General features: G+C 49.7%; 1 protein-coding gene across 1 annotated transcript in view; it reads right to left on the bottom strand.

The window, feature by feature from the left end:
• Positions 1-24,033, bottom strand: part of LOC102047281 (hydrocephalus-inducing protein-like) — an 85,115-nt gene that overhangs the window by 35,887 nt on the left and 25,195 nt on the right. The window contains exons 7-9 of the mRNA XM_055726534.1: positions 21,267-21,401; positions 14,431-14,630; positions 8,171-8,295 (exon numbers count right to left, since the gene is read on the bottom strand). Of these exons, the coding sequence (XP_055582509.1) occupies positions 8,171-8,295; positions 14,431-14,630; positions 21,267-21,401 (460 nt within the window). The remainder of the gene's footprint in view (positions 1-8,170; positions 8,296-14,430; positions 14,631-21,266; positions 21,402-24,033) is intronic.

Genomic DNA, 24,033 nt, shown 5'->3' with positions numbered 1-24,033 from the left:
TAATCATCCCTGCTGCCACAATTCATGCTGTCACCGGCCAGCAGTCCCCAGCAAAGCCCCCTCTGAGCCCACGCAGCCCATCGCAAGGAAAGGATCTGCTACCCCAAAGGCATCGCAAGCCACCGTGAGACAACAGATGGGGAGGAAAAGGGAGCTGGAGAGCAACGAGCAGCCACAGCATCTACGGGACAGGTCGCAGGCTCTTCAGACGGCTCTCCTGCACTTAGGAGTCACCTTGCTGTCCACCAGGCTCCTTGTTGTGCATCCCCCTGTAACAGAGCACCCAAAGTATTCCCCGTTACCTCCTACGCACCGTGCTTAGGAAGGGCTTGTCACAGGGTGAAATACTCCAGCACAGGAACACCTGGGAGCCAGCGCAGAGGCTTTGTGCTGCCCAGCATGAAGGAGTCTCGCAGAATGGACTGAAAGGACAATGAAACTCTTGGATGATGAAAGACAGCACTGCCGCAGATCCAGGATGCCGTGGGCTATTTTTAATCATTACTGCCACTACAGTCATGATACGCTGGGGTACCTGACCAGCTGAAATATCCCTTTTGGCCCACAGGGAAAAATAGGGCAGAAACCTTCATTCGGATTGCCTGACAAAGACATGCTCAATACACCACTTCATTAATCAATCACCCTTCAAGCTACTCTTCTGCTTGTCAGCAGACGTTGATTGATCCACAAGGTAAGGAGACTAACGAATGGTCTGTTCTGCCCTGAAATGCATCCAGAGTTAATGGCACTTAAGAACATGTTAGTGATTTCCATTGATGACAGAAGAGACAAGCTCAAGTCCAGGATGCCCTGCAAGAGATGAAAACTACATTCTTCCAGAAATCTTTCACAGGCTAAGAATGGGGTATGCAGCATCACATGGAAGTCTGCTTCTGGGGATGAACAAAACAGCCAAAAGGAGACTTTTGACCTCCAAACGACCCTCCTAGCACCCACGCCCCAGTGTGCGCTCATGCACTCAACTCCACGGGTTGCTTTAGCAGCATTTTTGTCAGAAGGGGTGTTACATAGTTTTGGAGATATAAAGCCATTAAAAAAAATACTCAAGCAAATTAAGCACAAACTTAATTCCCCTTCATCTACCCTCAGACCATCTGTCTTGAAACACCAGGCCCTAGAGAGGGGGCAAAGGCCATACTCTGTTTGCAAGAAATATAACAACCTTCCCTAAAACAGTATAAAAAAAAATCATTATCACAAGCATTTGTGGAAAAGGGGAACAAAGACAGAAAACAGTTGTTACCTGTTAGCTGATCTGACATAAAGGAACACTTTGGAGACCAATCATACTCACCCATCAATCGAAATGATTTGAAATATAAAAGCCTACATAACCAATTAGTTGTATCAAGTATTAGTTACCAATCCTCAGTCCATTGCAGCGCTGCTACGATTAAGATGCAAAGTCAACATATAATTGCACAAACTCCTATTTACACATTTTTTTGCCCACAATACGTGCCTCCCTGCACTTGCTTTGAAGCAGACACACAAGAACATAAACATCCCACAGGAACCAGCCAATCCTGCTGGGAATTCTCACAAGCGAAGGAAGAAAAGCACAACACGCGCTCGTGACCTGAGACAAGCAGAAAGAAAAATCCCTTTGCAAAGTTCTTAAATGCCTGATAGTCCAAGGAAAAGCTAAAGCAGCCTCTTGTAATAACCACAGCGTCAGAGCCTGGCTTACACCTTTGGGTAACACAGGAAAGATCTTTAAAAACTCACGGTTTCTCGGCATCTGCTAGCACTAAACACAAATGAAAATACTGGCATCAGTTTGTGCACTGCAGCGAAGCTTTGGAGCCAAGAGAGGCTGCTGCTTAGGGAAGCAGAAGGTTTCCCCACCTCTTTGCACTGCTAAGAAGCCACTACCAGCCTGCCTGGTGTTGAGGGAACGGGGAATTGCACAGCGATGACGAGCGACAGACCTGACCAGCAGTGGCACACAGCAGTGGCCACCAGAAGCTTAGGGGCCGTTGCCGTGAATTTAGCTCGATAGTAACCCAACACCACTGCGACATCAGAGCCCCTGTGAACACTCACACCAGACCAAGGTTAAAACCAGAAACAGTTTTGGCGTTCCCACCCTGGTATCCTGCACGACACAGGCACAGCTCAGGTCAAGATACAGCGAGGCAGAGGGTTTGCTCAGGCAAGTCCTGAGCCTCCTCCGCTCCAGCTGGAGTCAGTACAAACCGCGAGGGCCCAGCAACCTGAGGGATCTCAGGAACATGAGGCGCAACACAGCAAGGGCTGAACCTCAGCTAAACCCTGCTGCCTATCCACATCCATCGGTGGGTTTGCAGAGAAAAAAAAGAGAAAGAAAAAGGCTTGATCTAGAGGCTAAGTCAATAGGATTTTCATTTTGTTTTCAAACAAGTTCCTGGAAGCTATTGATTGCAGTGCCAGCCTGGCAAGGTGACAAGACCCTCGGCAGAAAGGGGGTTCTTAAAGGAAAGAGAAGAGAGGCATGCAGAGGTGGCTGTTTTCTCCAAAGTCTGCGCAAAACCACAGATGACTATCACAGCGAGGTAATGTTTTACCCTTGTGAGTAGCTGAGATGCCCAGAACTGATGGCACGTCCGTGCTACCGTTACTTGCTCAGCCTCAAACATCAAGAAACACGTAGGGCTGGGATTTAACAAGCTCCTGCATGCGTACAGTGGCCACTAACACACCGCCAAGCCCTCGCCGAGGCGCCTCATTTACCAAAGTAAGCTGATTCAGCTAAGGTCAGCAGCAATTTCAGCTGAAGAAAGGGATTCAGCATCCCAACACATCGACATTCCCGGCTGGCAACCCCGTGCTGATGCATGCAGGAGCTGAGCAGTCACCAGCACCGCTGACAGTTGCCCTCAGCCCATTTGCAACGCGATGCAGCCCCTACTACAGTTTCCCACCGTGGCAGAGATGCACAGGCCGTGCTTGCCCTGCTGCCAGCCGAGCACACCCGGTTCTGTAGTTGCCCATCATCTTCACCAAAGGGCTCCGACACATCACATCAACTCACTGTCGTGCCACAGGTGACTGAAGAGCTCCACAGCAGCTCCCTAATTAATCATGGTTCAATAGGCCTTGATGGTTCCTGCCATCTCATGCCTTGTTTCCCCCCTTTTGTGATGAAACCTCGGTGTTTTCTCAAGCTGGCGGTTATCACCCACCGCTCCAGAGGCTGCTGCAGCACAGAGAAGCTGCCTGTGGTTAGACCGAGAAGGGCAGAGGCACCTCAGGGCAGTGGCTCCGGGCACCCTGCGTAGGGCAGAAGACCCAGATCCTCTTCTGATATCCCCTGCCACCCTGAGCATTGCCGCCACACTAAACACAATGATCCCCAGCCAGGTCTTCCAGATCTACTCAGCAATTATGTCTTTTTTGTTATGATTTTTTAGGCTTACGTTGCCCTAAGGAAATCTTATCTATCCTGCAAGTGTAGGTGCTGGCTTAGAGGAAGGGGAAGCTCGAGGCCAGCTCATCACGCTTGCTGACCAACCCAAACCACACATCCCAGGAGCCCTCCACTGCTCAGTACCAAACCCCCCTGCAGCAGCCCCCCGCGTGCGGGCAGCCTAAGCAGCAGCTGCTGGCCAGCCTTCGGGACTGGGGGGCTGGCGGGACCCTGCCGGGGAGGAGACTCGGCAGGGCTTGCTTCTCCACTCTGCAGGCTGGAATCAGCACCCCTGGATGTGTTGAACAGACACCCAGATGTGGTGCTTCGGGACACGGTTTAGGGGTGGGTTTGGCAATCTGGGGGTAAGTTGGACTTGGTCATCTTCAAGGTCTTTTCCAACCTCCATCATTCTATGATTCTACGAGGCTGATGGCATTTTGCCCCACACCTAGCAAGCAGCAATGGGGAGGAAACAGTGCTGGGGACCCCCTGCTGTCAGGGCCAGGCAGCAAAGCTCAGGGGCAGGGGAACAAGCAGCCAGACGCCTTCCTGACCCAGGGCAAGGCAAGCTCTGCTCCACATCATCTCCAGCTCCCAGCACGCTGCACTGAAGAAGCCCATTTAGCTGCTCTCTCCTGCTATACAGGAATAACCTGAATTTGGCAGAGAGCAAGTTTTGCTCCCAGGGCTCAGCAGGGGAGACATGACTTCATCCACTTCCTATGGGGACAGTAACTAAGCCAGCGCTGGAAAACTCAATCCCATGACAACTACAGAGCCAAAAGCAGACCCTGCTCACATCTACTACCTGTTCTTGAAATAAGCAATTGAGGAGCCAAGGCTGAGCTCCCCCATCTGTGCCCTGGGTGTGCAGAACCACAAAGGATGCTCTGAGCCTGGGTCTGCCATCCACAGCAAACAAGCCGAGATTTCCTTTAGCACAGCTCCTGCTCAGCAGCTGTCAGCCCTCCCCTAAGTTGTGGAGGAAGCTGAGGGAAAACACAGTATTCATCTGCCAAACACCCAGATGGTTCCTCAGCAGGCTTTTAGCACAAGGCCAGAGGCTTCCAGTGGGAATAAAACCACTGAGAACTACTCCTGAGCCACATGTTACCTCTTCTGGGGAAACGCTTTCTGGGGCTCTGCACCAAAAGGAGACACAAGAGTAATGGAACAGCCATTCCTGCTTGAGGGCTGCCTCCCCTCTTGGCTATGCTGTCTCCTAAAATTCTCCTGTGGGTACGGGCTCTGATCTCCCCCCTCAAAGAGGGCGAGATCCTGCCCCCAGGCTTTTGCTTCTGCATTAGACTCACAGAGTTACTGAAAGAAAGCCATTTGCATAATTACTTTTATTACTGACAGCAAGAAAAGCATCTCAATATATAGCGTCTGTCAGCCATGCACAAGCTCAGTGGTGCTTTGCTAATTACTGAAGGCTCCTGTGCTGACAGAGAGATCCCAAGGGATGCAGCAACCAATGGGGAAAAACTGCACAGAGGAATTTCAGTGCCGCACCACAGATCCCCTGGGCTAGAAGCGTGTTGTAGCGCCTTGCCACAAGGGCCAGTGGGCAACACAGGCACCTACATACAGGCACAAAATCCGGTCCTGCACCTTGAAGGCCACCCATCATATTATACTAGGTACTCTTTGGAAACAGGAGTCTAACGGGAGTCAAGATTTAGGGAGCTCCAAGCAGAGAAGTGATTCTCCTCCCACAACTCCAAGCATCTCTCCGGCACCTCCTGTCTCTGGCAGCCTCCTCTACCTCCATGGAGCACCTGCCGTAGACAGAATTGTTTCTGGATGCTGTCGGACAGGTGAATTTGTTTTACACCTCCAGCACAGCTCTGGGAACCCATCATGCATCTCCTCAGCCACGTGCCCCTGAGCAAAGCTCACCTTCCCACACCGAGCTGCTGTATTGCTGGCAGGTTGCAATAAATGTTATTAGTGCAGCAAACTGGGTTTGGTGTACAAACAGCAGCACTCAGGGCAAGCAGCTTGGCCATCATCTCACTTGAGCATGGCTTGACAGCTGAAAGAATATCTAAACTTTATGAATACTGACTTGGTTCAGACTAGGGCTTACCTCCATAAACTTGTTTTCCCACATCCACACAGTCCATGCAGGGTGGGCTAAACATCACCTGGGAAGGGCCAAGTGACCGACAGAACTTTCAGTGGCACTGAAACGTTTTCCAAACCTGTACGACGGCTTCAGAAACCCCTTCCAGTACCATAATCTGATGTTAAGGTGCTGGACAGGGATGTGCTGGGGCCCACAACAGCCCAAGTCACGCCCATTTCACTATGAGCTGGGATTTTTCACACCCACACACACATACATAGGGGAAATGGAGGAGTTTAGGCATGTAAAGCACTGAAGGACAAGTTTTCATTGCAAATCATTATGCTCATAGCAGCAAAGACATTTGCTCCACACTCATCCATCACGTTTGTAGCAACAGGACACCAGCACACACAGTCTATCCAGGGGACAGTACCTGTACTCCTAACCAGTCTAAAGGACATGCCACTTAAATCAAGCAAATCATACGCAAGGGGAAAAAAAGGGGAAGCAGCCTTATTCACATGCAAGAGAACCATGCCTGCTTAAGCAAGGCTAGGGGCAGATCTGACCTAGCCTCAGCAAAACTCAAAGTAATGCAACATGCACCTGGTCCTGCGTAAGTCACTCTAACAATGGTGTGATCCATTGAGAACTACTGCTGCCTGCGAGCAAGTCAATACTGATACACAGCAAAGCCAGGAAAATGCCTCCCAGCACCTCAAACTGCTCTTTTGCTCTTAGCGCTTCTGTTCCACAATAAACAGTCTGTGGGTGACTCCAAAAGAGCGACCCAGCTGCTCTTTTTAGGTGAGTCACAGGGAGCCTGCTGTAGTGCCGGACACATCAGCCAGGGCTCGCCACACGAGCTCAGCTAACATTGCCTGCTGCTCTGCACTACCCCTGCGAGAAGCAGCTTTTAAGACTGATTGATTACATGTTTCTGTTTCACTTTAGCAATTAATCTCAGCAGCCTTTTACTTATTTGTAGGCTTCAAAGCTAGAGAGAATCCCTTAATTATCCCCTTGCTCTCCTTCCCAGTTCGTAGTTTATTTAAAAAAAAACTGCAGCATTGTACTGGCAGGCAAGAATGAAATCCTGGGTTCGTCTCCCAGGGAGCTGCACATGTTCCTGGGAGATCACCAGCAGATGGCTTGATTCCGTGGCCCAGCCACACAAATCACTTTTGCAAAGATTAACCATGCAGGAACCGGTCATTTCAGTAGGAACAAGACTCAGGTTTTTCAAAGCAAGCCACGAAGATCCTGGCCCTGATTATTCACTCACTCTGTTCCGTCACAAAGTATAAACCCTACAGCCCTGATCTCTAGTGTAACTACCCACCTGCCCCAGAGAAAAATCTAGCCCTCTGAGTTTTAGCCTATAGATTCTCTATAGGCATACAAATAGGGCAATTGTTGTGCTTCCCTAGCTGACATTTCAGTAATTCTTTCAAGAAACTGTTACCCAAACCAATAAACTTCTCTGAGCGAGCATAAACCATTCTCTGTGAATATGTCATTAACTGAAAAATATTAAGACAAAACTGCAATAAGCCATAAGGCTACAGAAGCGTTTGGAAGATACAGGTGCCTTTGTAACTTCTACAAACTCAAGACAACTAAAATGCTCTTTGCTGGGCTAAAGCAGCACACAGTATCACCTCGGTTAGGACATCACGCTTCCCAGGACCAACGCTGAGGAACAGGGACAAACCAAACCTCCCTCTCAGGCGAGAGCAAACACAGGCCAAATGCATTCATGCAGCTGGGAAAGCGCCTTGTTGGGCACCACAACATACCCCTGCTGAGCCAAGGCCGACAGAAGCATTTTATCGTCACACCTTCTTCTAAAGATTTTTCCCACTTACTCTTGAGTAACGCTTCAAGCTGACAGTGTTTCTGTCTCCTACCCTAATATAAATTTTATACCCATCTCAGGAGGCAGCGAGCTCTTACTGCCAAACCCCAAGAGCCCTCAAGTCCTGGCTGTGCTAGTCCTGATGTCGTGAGCTGTGGGATGTAGATGGGTAGAGGGCAAAAACAAAGAAAAAGGGTCTGTAGCAACAAAAACGGAGAAGCAGTACAGGGGACAGATGTGTAAGAGACAGCGGGCATTGGAGCCAGTCTGAGAGGCACACATTCCCACGTACGCTTTAAACATAGCGCTGTCGAGGAATAAAGCTTCACACATGCATATGCACACCGTAATGGAGAATCACTGATCCTCCTGCCTCCAACTCAGCAACTCCCAGCAAAACAGGATTCCAAAAAAACTCATTCCTGCTTGAGGGGATCCACTTTAAAAGACCCCCTAAACACTGATTATTTGTCACTTTCCTTTGAAGCAAAGCTGGGACAGGGGAGGTACACCTGGAGAGGGAATGAAGGTGGCTCAGACAACAGGGAATGATGGTAGATGACAGGCATGGGGGGTGCTGGGTGGAGAGCACCGTGCTGACACCAGCGTCCCCCAGGGAGAGACCAGCATGCAGCCACACAGAACAAGGGCACACTCAGCCTTTGCCCCTAACCTGCTCACTTGAAGCACCAAAACATGCAGAGGTTTTGAAAGAAAAGGGTTTAGAAGGAGTCTGCAAAGCAAGTTTAACAGTCTTCTGCTTTGAATGGGCTCTGTTTTGAAGGACGCAGAGCGTGGGCACCATGCAGTGTCCAGCACTTACCTGTGTCATAGTGAACTGTCAGGGGTCTGGAATAATCACCCGTCTTCTGTGGGTGGAAGTCCACCGTTACTTGCACGGCATCACCAATCCCAAGGGTCCCAGCAGAGGGATCAACAGAGAAAGGGCTGCAACACAGAGAGGCACATCAGGATTATTGTGGGAGATTTGGGGACTATGTTCCTTTGGCTGTCTCGTTCACTTCAGCTCACCTGTGCAAGCAAGAAGCAAACAAACCACAGTCAGCAGAAGAAAAAGAGAACAGACAGTATCAGAGACTGAGCCACCGACTCGACTCCTGAAGAGCTCCAGCCCTCAGAACATCCTATGCTATAAAACGACCTCATCTCCCCCATACCCTGCATCCCGTTCTCTGCAGCAAGGCTCAAGGGTCTGACTGCTAGTGATACGATCGGAGGAGGGTTTTTGAAGAGCACGGAGATGGTGAGGGTTATTTGCATGCACAGCTTGACACGGACTTCCTCAAGAATCTGTCTTTTCCTGCCACCTATACACCTCAAGAGATACAAATGTCAAGGCAATGCCTGTCCCAGTGAGATTGCAGCCTGGAAATCAGACAGGGAGAAGAGAATTTCTTCTTGAAGACCAGAGAATAACTGGAGTTTAACTTGCAGAATTCGACTCTCTTTTTTCCTTTTTTTTTTTCTTTCTTTTTTTTTACCTTGAAAGCATCCTGGTTTTGCCTAAGAAAGGGCACGTTTTATCAGCGTTTCAGTGAAAGCTGCTCTAAGCAAAGAAAAATCTGTAGGAGTGCAAAGGCACATTAGAGTGATACAATAACAAGGAAACAAGACACAAAAGGAGTATCCCATTTACAGCCTGAACAATTAAATCTCTAGCTAAATGAAGCACCATCAACAGGAGCATATCGAGGCAAGTTTAACAGGAGGGTTTTGGTGTATTCACAAGCAATGCAATCTGGGGCTCCGGGTTGTAATCCAAGCTTGGTAACTGTTTGCTTGGCCCGCTGGAGGAATTCTGTGCAATGTGTTGGAAATAACTATGAAAAGGTATTGGTGTACTTTGGATTTAACACAAGCAATTATGATTTGTGGCCAGGTAAACAGCTCTCGGCTGACACATAATTCAATCCTTTAACGCTTAGGGAAAAGTCAGATGCAACACGCTCCTGCACAACAGCAGCTGGGCTTTGTGGCTCCTGTACAGCCTCACTTAGAGAAAAAAGTTATTGGCTTTAGTGCTTTGCTGGTGGTCAATTTGTCACCTCAAAAACACCTTCCAAAGAGTTTCCCAGTGATTAGGGAATGCAGCACACAAAAATAACGAGAAAAACTGGAGCCATGCACGAGCTGAGCTTCATTCATGGAAGTAGTGACAGCTGATGAAATTGCTGGAGTTCCTGCTCATTAAGGAGATATTGCTGCAATTAGGGGCCTGACCTGCTCCCATGACAACAGCAAGAACATCACCAGTGACTAATGGGGAAGCACTGGGCCTGCAATGTTTACGTGCTGGACCTGAGACACCTGGGAGGGAGGAGGAAAGCCAAGGCCCCGCCAGCCTCAGAACTGGATTGTTCTACATGGCCCTGCACCTGCACTGGGGGTTGTGCCTGGTTATACTGGGCAGGGCTCTGTTGGTGCTTGGCTGGCATCACTGCCTGCTGTGGGAAAGGCACAGAAAAATTCCCCCCACCTTTTTTTTTTTTTTTTCCTTTCTTTTGTTTTTCCCCCCCAGAAACATGGCCAGAACAGAAAAGCTGCTGGTTAAGGGCCACACTTCAGCACCACCTCCCATCCCATCCCCTTGTCTGCATACCCCTGCCCTCAGATAGCTGGGATGGGAATAACACTCCCGAGGATGACTTCAGGGGACAGCCAAGAAAGAAGGTATCTTCCTATCTTCACATTATCAGAAGAAGAGGATCCCACCGAGGTCACGACTCATTCTCAGGACTGAGAAACAGAGCACAAGTCAGACACCGCACCTCCTGCCTCCCACCCCACGCTGTACCCACGGGACAACTTTGTTACTGCTGTCGCGGGAGCCTGGTATCCCTCACGTAGACCTGGTTCTCCAAGACCCAGAGGGATGTAAGCTCCATGCTTAAACTGAACTCTGAATTTCAGTCCACATCACTAAGCTGTTCCCTGCAGCCTACAGATAAGAGATGCTAAGGCAACGTCTCTGACACACTAATAGCCAAATGAAAACCACTGCCAAGAGATGAAGCTGGCAGGCTAAACTCTGGCCTTCTCTCCATTAATTGTGAGCTGTTCTTTAGGATAATTCTTGTCCTGTTAGATCTACCCTGTTAGTGAATCACTACTGCTCCTGAAAAAACAGGAAAGATAAGGTTTGGAGGTTTTTTAACAGCTTCTCTTCTGACATCCTTTTTAACTATGTCCATTTGTACGTTTGCTTTGTTGTACAACATCTAAACTGTCACAGGTCCAGATCTCCCAACGGTGCCTTGCAATCCCCAGCTTGTATAAACTCATCTAGCCGCCCCAGCCTGAGGGAGACCTTCCCGCCAGAATCTGCTGAGATCTTGCCCGTTACTGCCCTGCAGAAAGGGAGCAACACCAGACTAGTAAGAAATTTCATAGGGATCTGTTCTGGCATTTACATCTTGCTTGCCTTCACCAGGCATCAGCTCCCCATCCTGACAGCTGGGCAAAAGTTAAGTCCCATGAGGATACCACCGGCAAAATACTCCTGACAAGTCAGAAACACAACTGACAAGTGAACAAAGCTGACAGTTCTGTGGCCCAGGCTCTCCTACTATCACTCTGCCTTCTCTCCTGCAACCATAAGTTTAGTCAGTGCAGCGTGTGAGAAGGCTGCAACATACTTCAAGTCCCACGGTATGCTTCTCTTCTACAATCCAAGAACTTTTTAGTCCACTGGTGCCTTAATTTGCATTATAAAATCATTTGAGTTTCTGAGAATTTATTTCATTACAAGTTGCCTCCAACCCCCAGACAGACAGTAAAATTACCAGTGTTTGCATTGCCCCATCTGTCAGCTAAGGCCTATTGCAGGAAAAAAACTAAAGGTCATTTAATCTTGGCATACATTATTTTTTAGTAATGGTATAAAAGCCAAAGTCAAGCACCATAACCATTCCAGTAAACACAGTCTGTTAGGTCAAAGCATCCAAGACACCACCTCTGTACTGGAAACATCCTGCACAGAGTCAGCAGCATCTCACAAGCTCTCTCTTTCCCTCTTTCCCTGCACCTCGGCTCTGTTGTCCTGTCCTTGTACATCCTGTGGTAACTCTCCAATCCCACACCTCGATGTCGTATATGGGTACTACAGGGGGCTCCTAGCACTGCACCTTGTAGCATCATTGCCTGAGCTTCCAGAGCCTGATGGGACATTCCTTAATGTATCTTCTCAGACGGATCCTCTCTGACCCCATAGCACAGCATAGCACAAGGTCTGTAACGTCAGGAAAAGGCAGTGCTGCGCTGAGATCTGCTTCCAGACACCATTTTCAACTGAAACTTACTGGAATGACATTTATCTCCCCGAATGCCATGGAGAAGAAACTCGTTATCCAGCCTTAACGACGAGAATGACAGGAAGAGACTTTCTATATTTATACTAGTACTGCTCTGACTCTCCAGCCTACTTGTCATGCCAGCTGGGAGGCCACTTATTTTCTGCTGGGGTTGCTGGAGCCACTGAGCTCACCTGGGACCTCGGGGCAGGTACCTGGGCAACTGCTCACAGCACAAGCAGCAGGGAACCCACTGTCACACAGTGCAGTCCCCAGCACTCGCTGGAAGAACCGCTCCTGGCACACCATGGCCTCATCGCACAGGGAGAAAGAACGTAGGGGTTCTGCTCTCAGGCTGCAAGGGGACGTGCTGACCTGGTCAAGAGGGGGGAACACTTGGATTCTGAGTGGGGGATACAAGCTTGGGGCACTACGGTCCAGATACTGGAGGGCTGGGCTGCCATTCACTGGGACACAGCAGAACTGCATGCAGCCGAGGGATGGGAAATGCAAACACCTGTATTTGGGGTGGAAGAATCCCTGGCAGTACAGGCTGGAGGGCACAAAAGCCTTTCTACGGAAAGGGAGCTTAGAGGCTGCAGCACAGGACATACAGGGAGATGCTGGGATAAAGGGCTTTGCACAGCCTGGAGGAGGACAGAGCAAGGCTGGTATTACCCGATCTTACTTCTCATGTTGTGTGCACACCCGACTGAACTTTGACACTGGTCTTGCTTTGAGCGCTGTGTTTGCCTAGATGATCTCCAGAGGTCCCTTCCAAAGTTATTCTGAGTTTCTCTTCTCAATCAGCCCAATTCCATTTCACATAGTCCCCAAATTTCTCATATTTCCTATACATTTGTGCATATATGCAAGCAGATGGTAGACAGACAGGCACTGGAGGAACTCAACCTCTAAGAAAGTTCCCAATGAAGAATTCATTATGACATTTTGCTGAACACTTAAAGCAAAAAAAAAAAATAAAAAGAGCAGAAACACAGGAACTTCAGAGTATTCAAAAAGAAATTTGAATCAAAGTGGAGACGACTTCATTAGAATAAAACACTGCTTATACTCAAAGATTTAAATAATCAGTTTGAAATTTCAAACTGGCTTTCAAAAATTCATAATGAAATGGAAGAGATGACTGATGCCTTCAGCTGACATGGGAAATCTTACCAGCTTTTGATCTCTGCACACACACAATCCAGTTATTCAGAATTCTACTTTTTTGTGTGTCATATGAAATAAAGCTTTTGTAACACTTCCCATCTCTCTGTTGCAAATCAGGACTCAAAAATTTAATTGCTGAAGTTCAGCATAAAATCCGTATCAAGCAGGATTCAACACATGCTGTATCACTCAACAGAATAGCTGGCAAGGACATTGCCAAGAGACGCCAGACACGACTGGGTATCTGTTTTGGTGGTGACGACTAGATCTGGAAATCCCAGAGGGAAGCTGTACAGGGATTTACAAGGTCCTGCCTACGTATTTCCACAGTGAAAAGCAGCAGCCTGCTTGAATAGCATCCTGGAAGCCTGCTTCAACAGCCTTGCCAGGCTTTGGTAGGAGCCTCTTGGACCCTCACGTTTCCCAGCAAAAAGAGGAAAGAGCCTTCTCTTGACCCCTGTTTTCCTGGGGAAGAAACTGAAGCAACTCAGGTGCACTAAGGCAGACGGCACGTCTTTGCTGTGTTCTGGACCTCAGCTCCTGCACCAACACCTCTGAGACCAAGCAACTCTGAGCTAACTACCAGCCAGCTGAACTGGTTTCCTTGCAGGTGCAGTGTCAAAATGGCACTACCCTCTCCAGTTCAGCAAACTGGAAAACCAGTGACTGTCTTCTGAGACCAACAGGAACAGTGCAGGCTGTCCACCGTGCCGCACACGTCAGGCACTTGACCAGGAGACTGCCAAAATACCACGTGCTTGTGGCCTCCCAAGGAACGCGTATATTTGGCCAACAGGGCCACATACTCATTTCAGAAGGTACTGAAGATCAAGGAGGTTGCTGGTAGCTACTACAGCATGCTAGGGCACTTTCCAGGAGATCTGAGAGAGAGAAAGCTCTACAAGAGGCTCCCAACCCATGCACCAGGTATTTGCTGCACCTTTGGCCTGTGCCCCCACTGTAAGGCATTCCTCTTTGGGGCTGTAGTGCAGCTTTGAAGCCGCTGCCAGCTCATCTCCACTTACAAGCTCATTCTGCTGAAGAATATTGGATCCCAGGGACCAGATCAAACCTACTGGAAAACCAGGTTCTGGACCACACCCTGTTTTTCTCAGGGTCTCGATACCAATTGCTTTGATCTACAATCTCTGATTGCACTTGCTACTCTAGACAAAGCTGCTGATAAATTCTTAAATGTCTCTTCCACCAGCTCAGAGCTTGCCCATTTCTTAACACTGCCTTTGGTCTGCAGGAACTGAGCTCCTAGAGCTGTCGTCTGCCCCGCAGGATCTTCCACAGCCCGAGGGCAGTCAAGCTGCCTTCCTACATTTGCTCTTGCAATCTAACAGAATCAGTCTTGCATGACTCTGCACTGAAGACACCTTTGCGCTATAAAACTCCACTCTGCAGCTTGCAGAGTTTCATCAGAGGTTGCATCATGCTTAAAACACTATAACCAACAGCAAAACCCACGTGCCCTGCCCATTTCCAGCCATGGCAGCAGCATGGCAGCTCAGGTGCTCCGGTTCCTTTTTGTCGCTGTTTCCCAACTATACTATCACGCCACAGTGTTTTGCACAAAAAAAGATGAGCTCCCTACCTCTGTGTGCTGATGCAGTAGCGGGCCTCCCGATTACCAACGTTGCGAACCAGCAGCGTTTTCTGGGTGCTGTACTTGACTGGACAGGCTGAGAAGTTCAGCTGGTTGGGGAAGTCCAGGATAGCTCGGGCACCTATAGCTCGGATAGGCACAACAAACTTCTCCCTTTCTGTGAGGCAGATGAGCTCGTGGAAATAATCCTGCAGGGAAAGAAACAATCTCAGCACAACGCATTTAGCACCATCCCCACGGCAGAAGAAAAACTGCTGTTTTCTAGGACTGTTGCAGTAGCATTCAATAACGTAATAATAGTACATTTTACCTTCATGACCTTTCATTCCAGTAGCATGACTTGCACAGGGTTGTTAACTTGCAAAGAAGAAACAAGCCCACTGATTCACCCGCTTTCGCAGCAAGCTGGCAGCACCACAATTATCTGATGCTTTGATTCCAAGGCACCAAAACAGAGTTGCTTCACGCAAGGGATCACAGCACTAATGGAACCTGCTTCAATCGCCACCGCAGACTATTGGAAGCACCACTGAGAACCCAGCTGTGCCACAGCACTAACTCCAGTGCCAGCAACGCGGCGACCTCGTTGAAGCTTGGCAGGGGATGCTCAGGTATGTTTTCAAAAGGACTTCACCACATACGTGATCAACGGTCAGTCGCTGCGGAAATGCTTCACAAGCTGGACACGGTAATTGCTGCGATGCCAGGCGACTGTAGGGTACAGCTGTATTTCTCACCCGCTCCCACAGCCTTACAGGGCCAAGGCTGGGGACATGCACCCTTCAAAAGCCATCTGATCCATCTCCCCACACCAGAACCGGCTCAGCTCTGCACCCAAACTGTTCCTCAGATGTTTCACAGGTACTTCAAAGCACTAACAACTCCACCCCTGCCCTCAGCAGCCTATGCCAGCTCTGCACTACAATTCAAGAGAGCTCTGCCTAATCTCAGTTTCCCTTTACATCTCACCCCAGCCCCAGGGGACACAGACACAGCTTTGGCTGATGCCTTAATCGAACCCCTCTGTAAAGTCTTTTCTAGAGGAGTAAATGACGGGGTGCCTGGTTAGCACACCCACCCCAGGCAGGCGGCATCGGGAGCTGCACACGGGGGACACTCAGACACCCCACCAGAGCAAAGCCGGCTGTGCATTCCCAGCCACTGGCTCGTTCAGAACAGAGCCAGGCAATCCCCCCCCATCCCAGCTGCCTGGCATTTAGCATCAGGAAGGCAAATCAAATTACCAAAAGCATTTTACTGTAGGGATGAGCAGATCAGACTCCAAATGGATGGCGGGCACCGCTAGCTGCGCTGCAAGTACCACCTTGCCCCCACTGAAATCAGCGGGGAAACTGTTGCCCCAGGGCCAGGAGCCATTACCCCCAGCAGGCTCTTATCGATGAGCTGATCAAAGCTCTGCTTCTCATCAGTCACTCACTGCCCTGATTTTTGCCCCGGTGCTTTTAACTCATTTGATATTCTTGTAATTGTTGAAGCAGCAAGCGCTTTGATTTAGGAACCGCACACAGCGGCAAACTCCCTTCAGCAGAACTGATCCAGATTCCTCCGCGGTTGGGATTTCCTGCTCCCATCCCCGTCCCCTCCAAGCCTGGAAGGGCCTTAAGGCAGCCAGCCAAGGCAGAGACACGTACCCAGTGCTCCAACACAACAGCTGACACCCAGCGCCTCACCCACCACTAAGGTTGCCAAAACAGATGCTGCCCCATCCAAGGCACAAAGAACAAAGAAGGATCTTTTTTTCTAGACATCTCAAACGGTCACCCTACAAACTGCACAAGGGCTTTTGCTTCTCCTATTTGGAAGGTAAAATACTAGCAAGGGAACTGCAGCAAGCAACCTGCAGGATTTAACATCATATTTCAGGCAAGGGTTTCATCTTCAGCAAGTCTTTCTGGATTAGCCATTTTGTACTCAATCTTGCAGCCCAAGCCCTCTAAAATAAAAGCTATGGGCAGCCCATATGACTTTAAAGCACCCATTATCTCCTGGGTACTTCACCTCCCAGACTGTTCAGACGCTCAGAAACTGCATTAGCAAATGGAGAGTGCCATTTGCTTTTGCTGTTATTTCAGCCACACTACTGTAACAAAGGCAAATCCAATTGAAAGCTACCTGCCTTAGTCAGTCTTGGCATGCATATTTACTTATCTCTCTCTTCCAGATGCCAGGTAGACAGAGGAGGATGCAAGTTCAGATCAGCAGGGAGATAAAAAAAAAAGGAACTTCAACAACTGGAGGTATTTGAGGGAAGTAAAAGGAAGTAATTGTCAAGTCGTTGTCATTGCTAAGGAGCAAATGGATGACAGCAAGGTAATTAAGAGCCCAAGAAATAAATCCCCCCCTCCCCCAAAAGCAAGCACAGGCAACCTTCCCAGCTCCTTTGCTGGTGAGGGGCACAGGGACCACCTGCACAGCAACGCACAAGGAAAGGGAATTCTTTCTCCAGGGACCTGAGGGCAAGGCTAAAGCAGCAAGGATTTGGTTTCACAGAGACAACCACGACCTTGGGAGAGAAAGCTGCCTCTCACCATTCATGCAGACGCACATCATGTCCCAAGCCCCCTCTCCAGGGACACCGTGGGACATGGCATCCCATGCAAGGCTTGACTCAGCACTTCAGAGCAGGCTGACCCTTCAGCCACGCTCTACGACCCCACCAAAGCGGGACCTTGCACCAGGCTGAATGCAGCGTCAGCCCAAACAGGGGGAAAGCCAAGGCAGGAGGGGTGCTAGGCAGAAGCTGGCTGTTTGTGCCACTGTGGACCCATGGTCCCTTAAGCTTTTGAAAGCTGAATTGCCCCCCTGGGTGGGGAACGGGTTGCAGTCTCCACTGCAGCACTGCCTCGCGCTACCGGGACACTAACTCTGCTACACACTTGCTTACAGCCTGGGCAACTGTTGAGACCAGTTCAAAATCTTGTTCTGCTTTGCAACTACAAACCCTTAGCAGACTGTTTAAGGCCACGTTTCTAAATAAACGTGCCTGGATGACAGAGGGGCTGCAACCCATCTATGCTCTAAAGTTTCTTGTGTTTAGACACAGCTTCAGGCTACAGATTTTCATGAAAACATGACTTCATCCTTCATACAACTCCCCTCTCCATTGCAAGGATGACACAGACAGTTGTACGATGGTTCCCCTTCTCTCACTCCCCTTTGACAAGCAGTAAGTTACAAGCTCTGGCCTTCCAGGTATTGCCACTGGCATCTGAACTGGCACCCGCTGGAACTGAAGCAGCTGCTCGTCTCTGATGTTGTTTCAGGCTCTCTGCAAACTCAGGGGCTAACGGTAATACTGCCACAGTGATATCAACCTTAGCTGCCCACAACACCACACTCAGATGTCAGATTTCCTGCATAACCCATCCTAAATCCTTCACTGAATTCCTTGCAGCAGACGACTTGCACAGAAAAGATCCTTGTAGCATGAGGTCACATGGCAAGCCAAGCAGGGAAAGCTCCCGCTGAAACCCTGATACCAAAGGCTGAAAAATAAGGGCCGTGACAAGAGAGGAGGGACTGGAGGATGAAGATACAGTTGCAGGAGAAGGGGGTGCCCCTGCGCCTGCCCCCCTCAGCTGCCGGTTCACAGCACTCTGAAATGAGTCGCTTAGCTCCAGGTTCGTTTGGCACCGGGCCATTTGCCTTGGTCTTCTGCCCCTTTCCTCCCCACACGAGCCATCTTGAAAGTATACTTGGAATAGCTTCTGGGCGCTACAAAGCATCTAACAGGGCTGCGCTGAATTATAAAGGACTTAATTTCAGTAATGCAGTAACTCACTGTCCTGTCGTATTTCATATTAATCAATGAGCATTAATTCAGTCTCCACCGAGCATCAGTAATGAATTTCACAAACCTCACAGACTGAGCTGGCATTGCCTGAAAATAATGTATGGCTACAGTGAAAAGAGCAAGAGGGCAAAACAGAATAAGCTGTGCTGGTTTTATATGCTTCTTACTTCCTTCTTCCTTTACAATAAACTATTAATAAGCCTGAAGGACACACAAATGCAAGTGTTTCTGTCTGTTGTTTATCTGCCAGTCAGTGTCACAATGGTTCAGCAGAGACTGTCAGACCATAACGCAAGGACACGCGGGAACGTGGGCTGGCACGAGAACACCCACGCTGTACAACTGGAGCCACAAAACAGAAATGTGCAAATCAGAAGCAGCAAGAGTAACTAAGTGGAAACGCTGCCCAGCAGAAAAATTAGCATTTCATTTATAACACAAGTGCCAATAAACCAAGAGACACGTCAGCTGTTTGTTTATTTTCTGACAGTCCAATCACGTGGCACATCCCAAAATGACTGCCAGACAGCAGAAAACTGTTCATTTTCCAAGAAAGGGCTACGTGGTACACGGCATTTCAGCCACCAACAGCTCACGTGGCCCTAGTGCTTACAGCTTGGCTACAACTGTACTCCTTTGAATCAGGAGTGAAGTCACTCAAGTCAGACTTACCCCAGGGAAGAACAGATTCAAAGCAAGAGAATTATACAAACCAACTCCCCATCAGGAAGACCCGCATCCCAGTTCACTGGGTTACCCTGTGGATCGTGCAGCATCAGAGATGCAGAGGTTGTTCAAAGGCAGCACTCCTGAGCCTTCCACAACTAACACACAGATACTCTGCCGGCAAGCAACTGCAAGCCCAGCGCAGGAGGCTTTACAGAACCATTTCCCAAAGCCTGCCTCTTGGCCAAGGGCTTTGCAAGGTGCTCTGCGCCTCCTGACCACGCTGTGGATGCATTTCTAGCTCAGCTACAGCACTCTGGCACTTCGCTGACTCACGCTCCATCAAGTATGAGACAAAACGTTCCGTTTGTACAAAATTCTGGTTCTGCTGTACAATCCCCATGTGCTCCTCACCAAGCAGCACACATCCCTCCCCCGATGCCCTGCAAGGAGCACAAAACCCAGTTCGGCAGAAACCACCACAGTATCACTGAAGCTGTGCAGAGGACCTCGCTGGCACAGCTCCCTAATGCCACACACTCACCAGTTCAAGGGCAAGACAAGGGACAAAGCACTGGACATGAGTGCTCCTGGGGGTTCTCTCACCCTACTTCTATTTGTGGTGATGTTCATCTGTTGCTCTGCTGCTTCTCTCTAGTTGAAGAGCAGCAATTTGCCCTTCATGGGAACCAATTTACTTCCACACCCAAAATGAATGCTAATTCATACTAATAAATCACATTTTAAAGGAAGCAGCGTCCTCTGCAAAGCCTACCTCAGTGAGATTAAGCTCTTATGTCACTTGGGCAGTATGGAGAACTGCCCTAGGCCAACATCATTGTTACCTTCCGTACGAATGATGTAAAACCATTTCTCAGTCCCTCCCCAAAGGAGCAGATCATTTCACAAGCTCGGGGAGCCAGGGATCACAGGGCATTTCCTCTTTAGTTTGCTACAGCCACGCTGTTTGAGGATAGGACAGGGCATTAAACTAAATCTAAGCAGCGAACGCAAGATGAGAGAACAGCTGTGCCCAAAGGGATCCTGCGCCTCTGGCCTGGCGCAGAAGCATCAGCTGGCTCAGAGCTATCCCCTAACCTCGCCTTGCCCACACAGTCACACAAAGAACCGTGCCAAGAGGTAGCAGAGTGCTGCTGGAAAGAGTCAGCCTGGCTGTATGCCCCTGCAATGCTTCCTTCCTTCCATGCCATGTGCTAAACCCTTCTGCATTAACAAGCCTCCAGACAACACCGTCGCCCCTTCACATCACGGCACCATGCCAGGCTTGCCAGAGCCACAGCACCGATGTTCAAACTCCGAGCAAAAGCATGGCACACGGGGCAGGGAATAGGTGCCAGCTGACACAGCAACCACAGCCACATGCACGCAGGCACAGCCACACCAGCGTGACTGCCCAAAGGCTCCGGGGTAAGTGTCTGCCTGCAGATTCTACCTGCCCCTTCAATGCCTGGGTGTGCTCCAGATGTCTCTGTCATCTGCAGCACACCGGCCCCCTGCTGATTAAAGACATCTAGAGCTCAGTGCGGCTGTGCCAGGCTGGCTCCCCGCCACGAGCACATCTTCTCCCCTAGAATCACAGCTGGAGCACAGGCAGGCAAGTATCCACAGGGGCAGCACAGCGGCAAGGCTGGAACACAGAGGCTATGAAAAACCATCACCTTCGCTCCAGCCCAGAGTGAGGCAGGGAACTGGTTGCCAGATGGGAAAGAGGAAAGCTCTCTGCATCTATTCACTCCTCTAGTATTTCCCATCATAATTAAGCCCCTAACACTGAGTAGAGAGGTGGGATGGCTAAACATCAACACCCCTCCCAGCCATTTTCCTACTGTCCCACGTGCACCTTCCCCTGCAAACGCCCAGGAAAGCACAGGGAGGGAACGCACAGCTCGTCAGTCCCTGCTGCGGTGGCATCGCATGGTGCTGCCAGCCAGGATGTGACCAGCCGCAGGCTGCCTGACCACAGCCTAGAGCAAACCTCGCAGCACGGCACGGGCTATAACCCGTGTGCAAGGCAAGTGCCGGCTTCAGACAGAACGTTCCACTGTCTCACTGCTGTGTCCAACGTGATACACATTCCAGTGACTCCAGTTTTCAAAGGTGGTGGTCCTCACTCTGATCAGGCTCAACTTCGCGTCCTCCAAACAACAGGTCAATTTTAAATAGGCTCTTGTATTTACAATTACCAGAGCAAACCCATAATCACACAGCAACGGACAGATATTAGCAGTGCCGCAAACCCCACAGCAGACGCCCTGTTCTGAACCCAGCCCCACAGGTTCGCCTCCCGCTGAAGGCACCCGTCTCTTGGGACCTCCAGTCTCACCTTGTTCTCATCGGGGGTGAAAACAATGCGGAAAGTCGCAAGCATGCCAGGTGGTACTTTGCGGCACACAGCATGGTGGCTGATCAACTTGAAATAAGGTGACCTCTCCAAGGTGACCTTCAGCAGCTGAGGAACCTGCAGAAAAGGTAAGAAAGTATGATTTTGCAGCTTGTGGAAACAGGAGGAGAAGAGACCTGCCAACAGCCTTCCTTCACCACCTTTCCAAAGCACTTTTAGCTCTGGAGGTACGTGCACATAATACACAAGAGTCAACATTAATCCCTTCTGCCTGGGCAAAATAGCTCGAGGCCAGAGGTAGCAGGGCAATGAAGGAAGGGCCAACCAGGGAAGACACCAGCAGCACCGAGATATAATATCTGAATCAAGCCACCCGTGTATTCAACAAGCCCAAAGAACCTGCCGGCTTCTGCCCATACACACCCAGGCAGTCATGCCGCTAGAAGGGGACTGTGTTATCTGAAGGCAAAACAGTACATGTTAATCCTGGGGGAAGGAAGAAATGCACTTTAACACGCTGGGTTTGAGCAGGGCACTCGAGCTGCAGTGCTACAGTCATGTGGGCAGACCAGCAAGAGGAGGAGACCACACATATTGTGGCCTCACTGGGAATAAAAGCAGGCCTGAAGAGCAAAAGGAGGAACATGGGAAGACAAAGAGACAACCCCACAAACTGAGGATGGCTAGGAAAATTCACAGGGAGCTGTAAAGAAGCAAGGGAGAAGCACAATATGCTACAAGGAAAGGCTGATGCAGCGGATGAGAGCCGGCAACTTGCCAAAGTGATGGAAAGCCAGGCGACCCCCCAGGCTGTGCCTATCGACTATGGGCTCCAAAGGCATCTTCTGCCTCAAGATACATGACCGGCACTGACTGGCGCTGGAGTCTCAGTTTTAAAAGCCAACCTCTGCTCTCCAGAGGCTCCTGCTGCCTGTGACATTAGCCAGGCAGCTGCCAGCGCAGGCAAGCCAGATCCCTGGGGATCCCTGCCCACCCCCAGCAGTCCCTGCAGGCACCCTGCTGCACGGTTCTGCCCTCTGGGGCACCACCAGCACACAGACAGCACGCAGGCATTTCTCAAGCACATCGAGAGTGATCCCTGAGCACCAAATCTCAAAGTCTAAAGCAGGTGATTTGGACTCACGGGCAGCTTCACTGACAAACGACAAACCCACAGGAGGCTTGGAAAAAATTGAGACTCATTCTGCACCACCCACCCGAGCCCGGTAACCCGTGGCCAAGGCAGTCCTGAACTCTCCAAACGCCCTTGGAACCCAACAGGGTCCTGAGGCAGCGGGTTCCAGGAGCCAGTTTCACAGCGCACACAAGCAGTTTGGTCACCAAGTCCCTTAGGAGAGGAGCACATGTGGCTAAGACCTTCAGCAAAAGCCACCCAGAACACCTGAGGGTGCTGAGGAACAACCTGAAGACAGAAAAGCAATTGTACAACACAGGTAAGAGCAGTAAGTATATAGCGAAGCACTTCTGTAGTTGCACGATTACAGAGCCTCTATTTGGAATACATTTTGCTGTCAGCTGGATTTTTAGGGGGCAAAAAACTTCAGGCTGCCATGCAGTATAAGATTCAGAAGAATCTGGGAAACCAGCGCGAAAACTCTGAGACAGAGCACAATGCTGCCCTTCTCCAGGACATTGCCAAAAGCCAACAAAATTAGAATAGAACACCCTCTCAGGATTATCATCTCTACCTTTCTGTATTTAAAACATACCAAGGATTTTCCTTAGAGCTGATCTTACTTTTACACCCACGCTCTCCAATGGCTGAGGTCTTACCGGCTTCAAAACTAGTCTGGTTTGGAAAAAACCCACATTCACACACTGCCTCCCCCTTTACAGGGCACGTAAACCCCAAGGTGCAGCTGGACAAGTTTATTATTCCTTACTGGGAAGGGCAGAAATGTTATGCAGATGTTCTTTTCCACCTGAGGAAGCATGAACAGAGCAAATCAACTGTTTGCCTGTTGGCTGGTACTTGGCAAAGATAACCATTTTGAAGTGCTGCATGGATAATGGAGCAGCTGAAGCCAAAAGACTCAGTGGGAATGGAGCAGAGAGTAGGAAGAGAGAAACTGAGGCACATTTTAATTGGGGAAGAAGATACCTACAGCAAGGGGTGCCCAAAACCCAGTGCAGACCACACCAGTGGCATTCCCTGGGTGCAGGCACCCATGCCACATCTCACCCATGTTCCCAAGTTAAATGCCAGACCAGGAATGGTGCAGTACTCTCCAGGAATAACTGAGGGACCACACACGCATCCTTCCTAGCCAAAGGGTCTTCCCTTTTCACCTACATCCCTGTCAAAACCTGTTCTCTCAGGAGATACTTGGACTTCTCCCGCTGTCCTTCCACCCGCAATATGCCTTGGCAGCTTTTTTTTGTTTTCCACCTGTTTGTCCACTCCAGCAGGTAAATCTGGAAATCTGGGGGGAATTCACCGGCTCTTGTGCACATTTCCATCTTCCCATCCCACCCTCCCCTCACGCATACCTCTTACTCTTCGTTACAGAAGAGTATCCTTAATTACACCCCTCTTTCTGACCTTTCTCTGCTGCCAGTGCACTTACTGCTACGTATCAAGAGAAACCCTTGCGTGTAGGAAAACGCGCAGGTTGAGAACACCGAGCTCAGCTCCTTTCCTCCCTCTGCCTTTTCCCACCAGCTTGCTCTTGGCACATGCCTCATTCCAGCAAATGTTTCCTCAACTGAAATTCAAAAGGTCTCAACT

This window comes from Falco cherrug, chromosome 14 (assembly GCF_023634085.1).
Source record: "Falco cherrug isolate bFalChe1 chromosome 14, bFalChe1.pri, whole genome shotgun sequence".
Lineage (NCBI taxonomy): Eukaryota > Metazoa > Chordata > Aves > Falconiformes > Falconidae > Falco > Falco cherrug.
The sequence above is the reverse complement of the archived record's forward strand: the minus strand, read 5'-3'. Positions and strand labels throughout refer to the sequence as shown.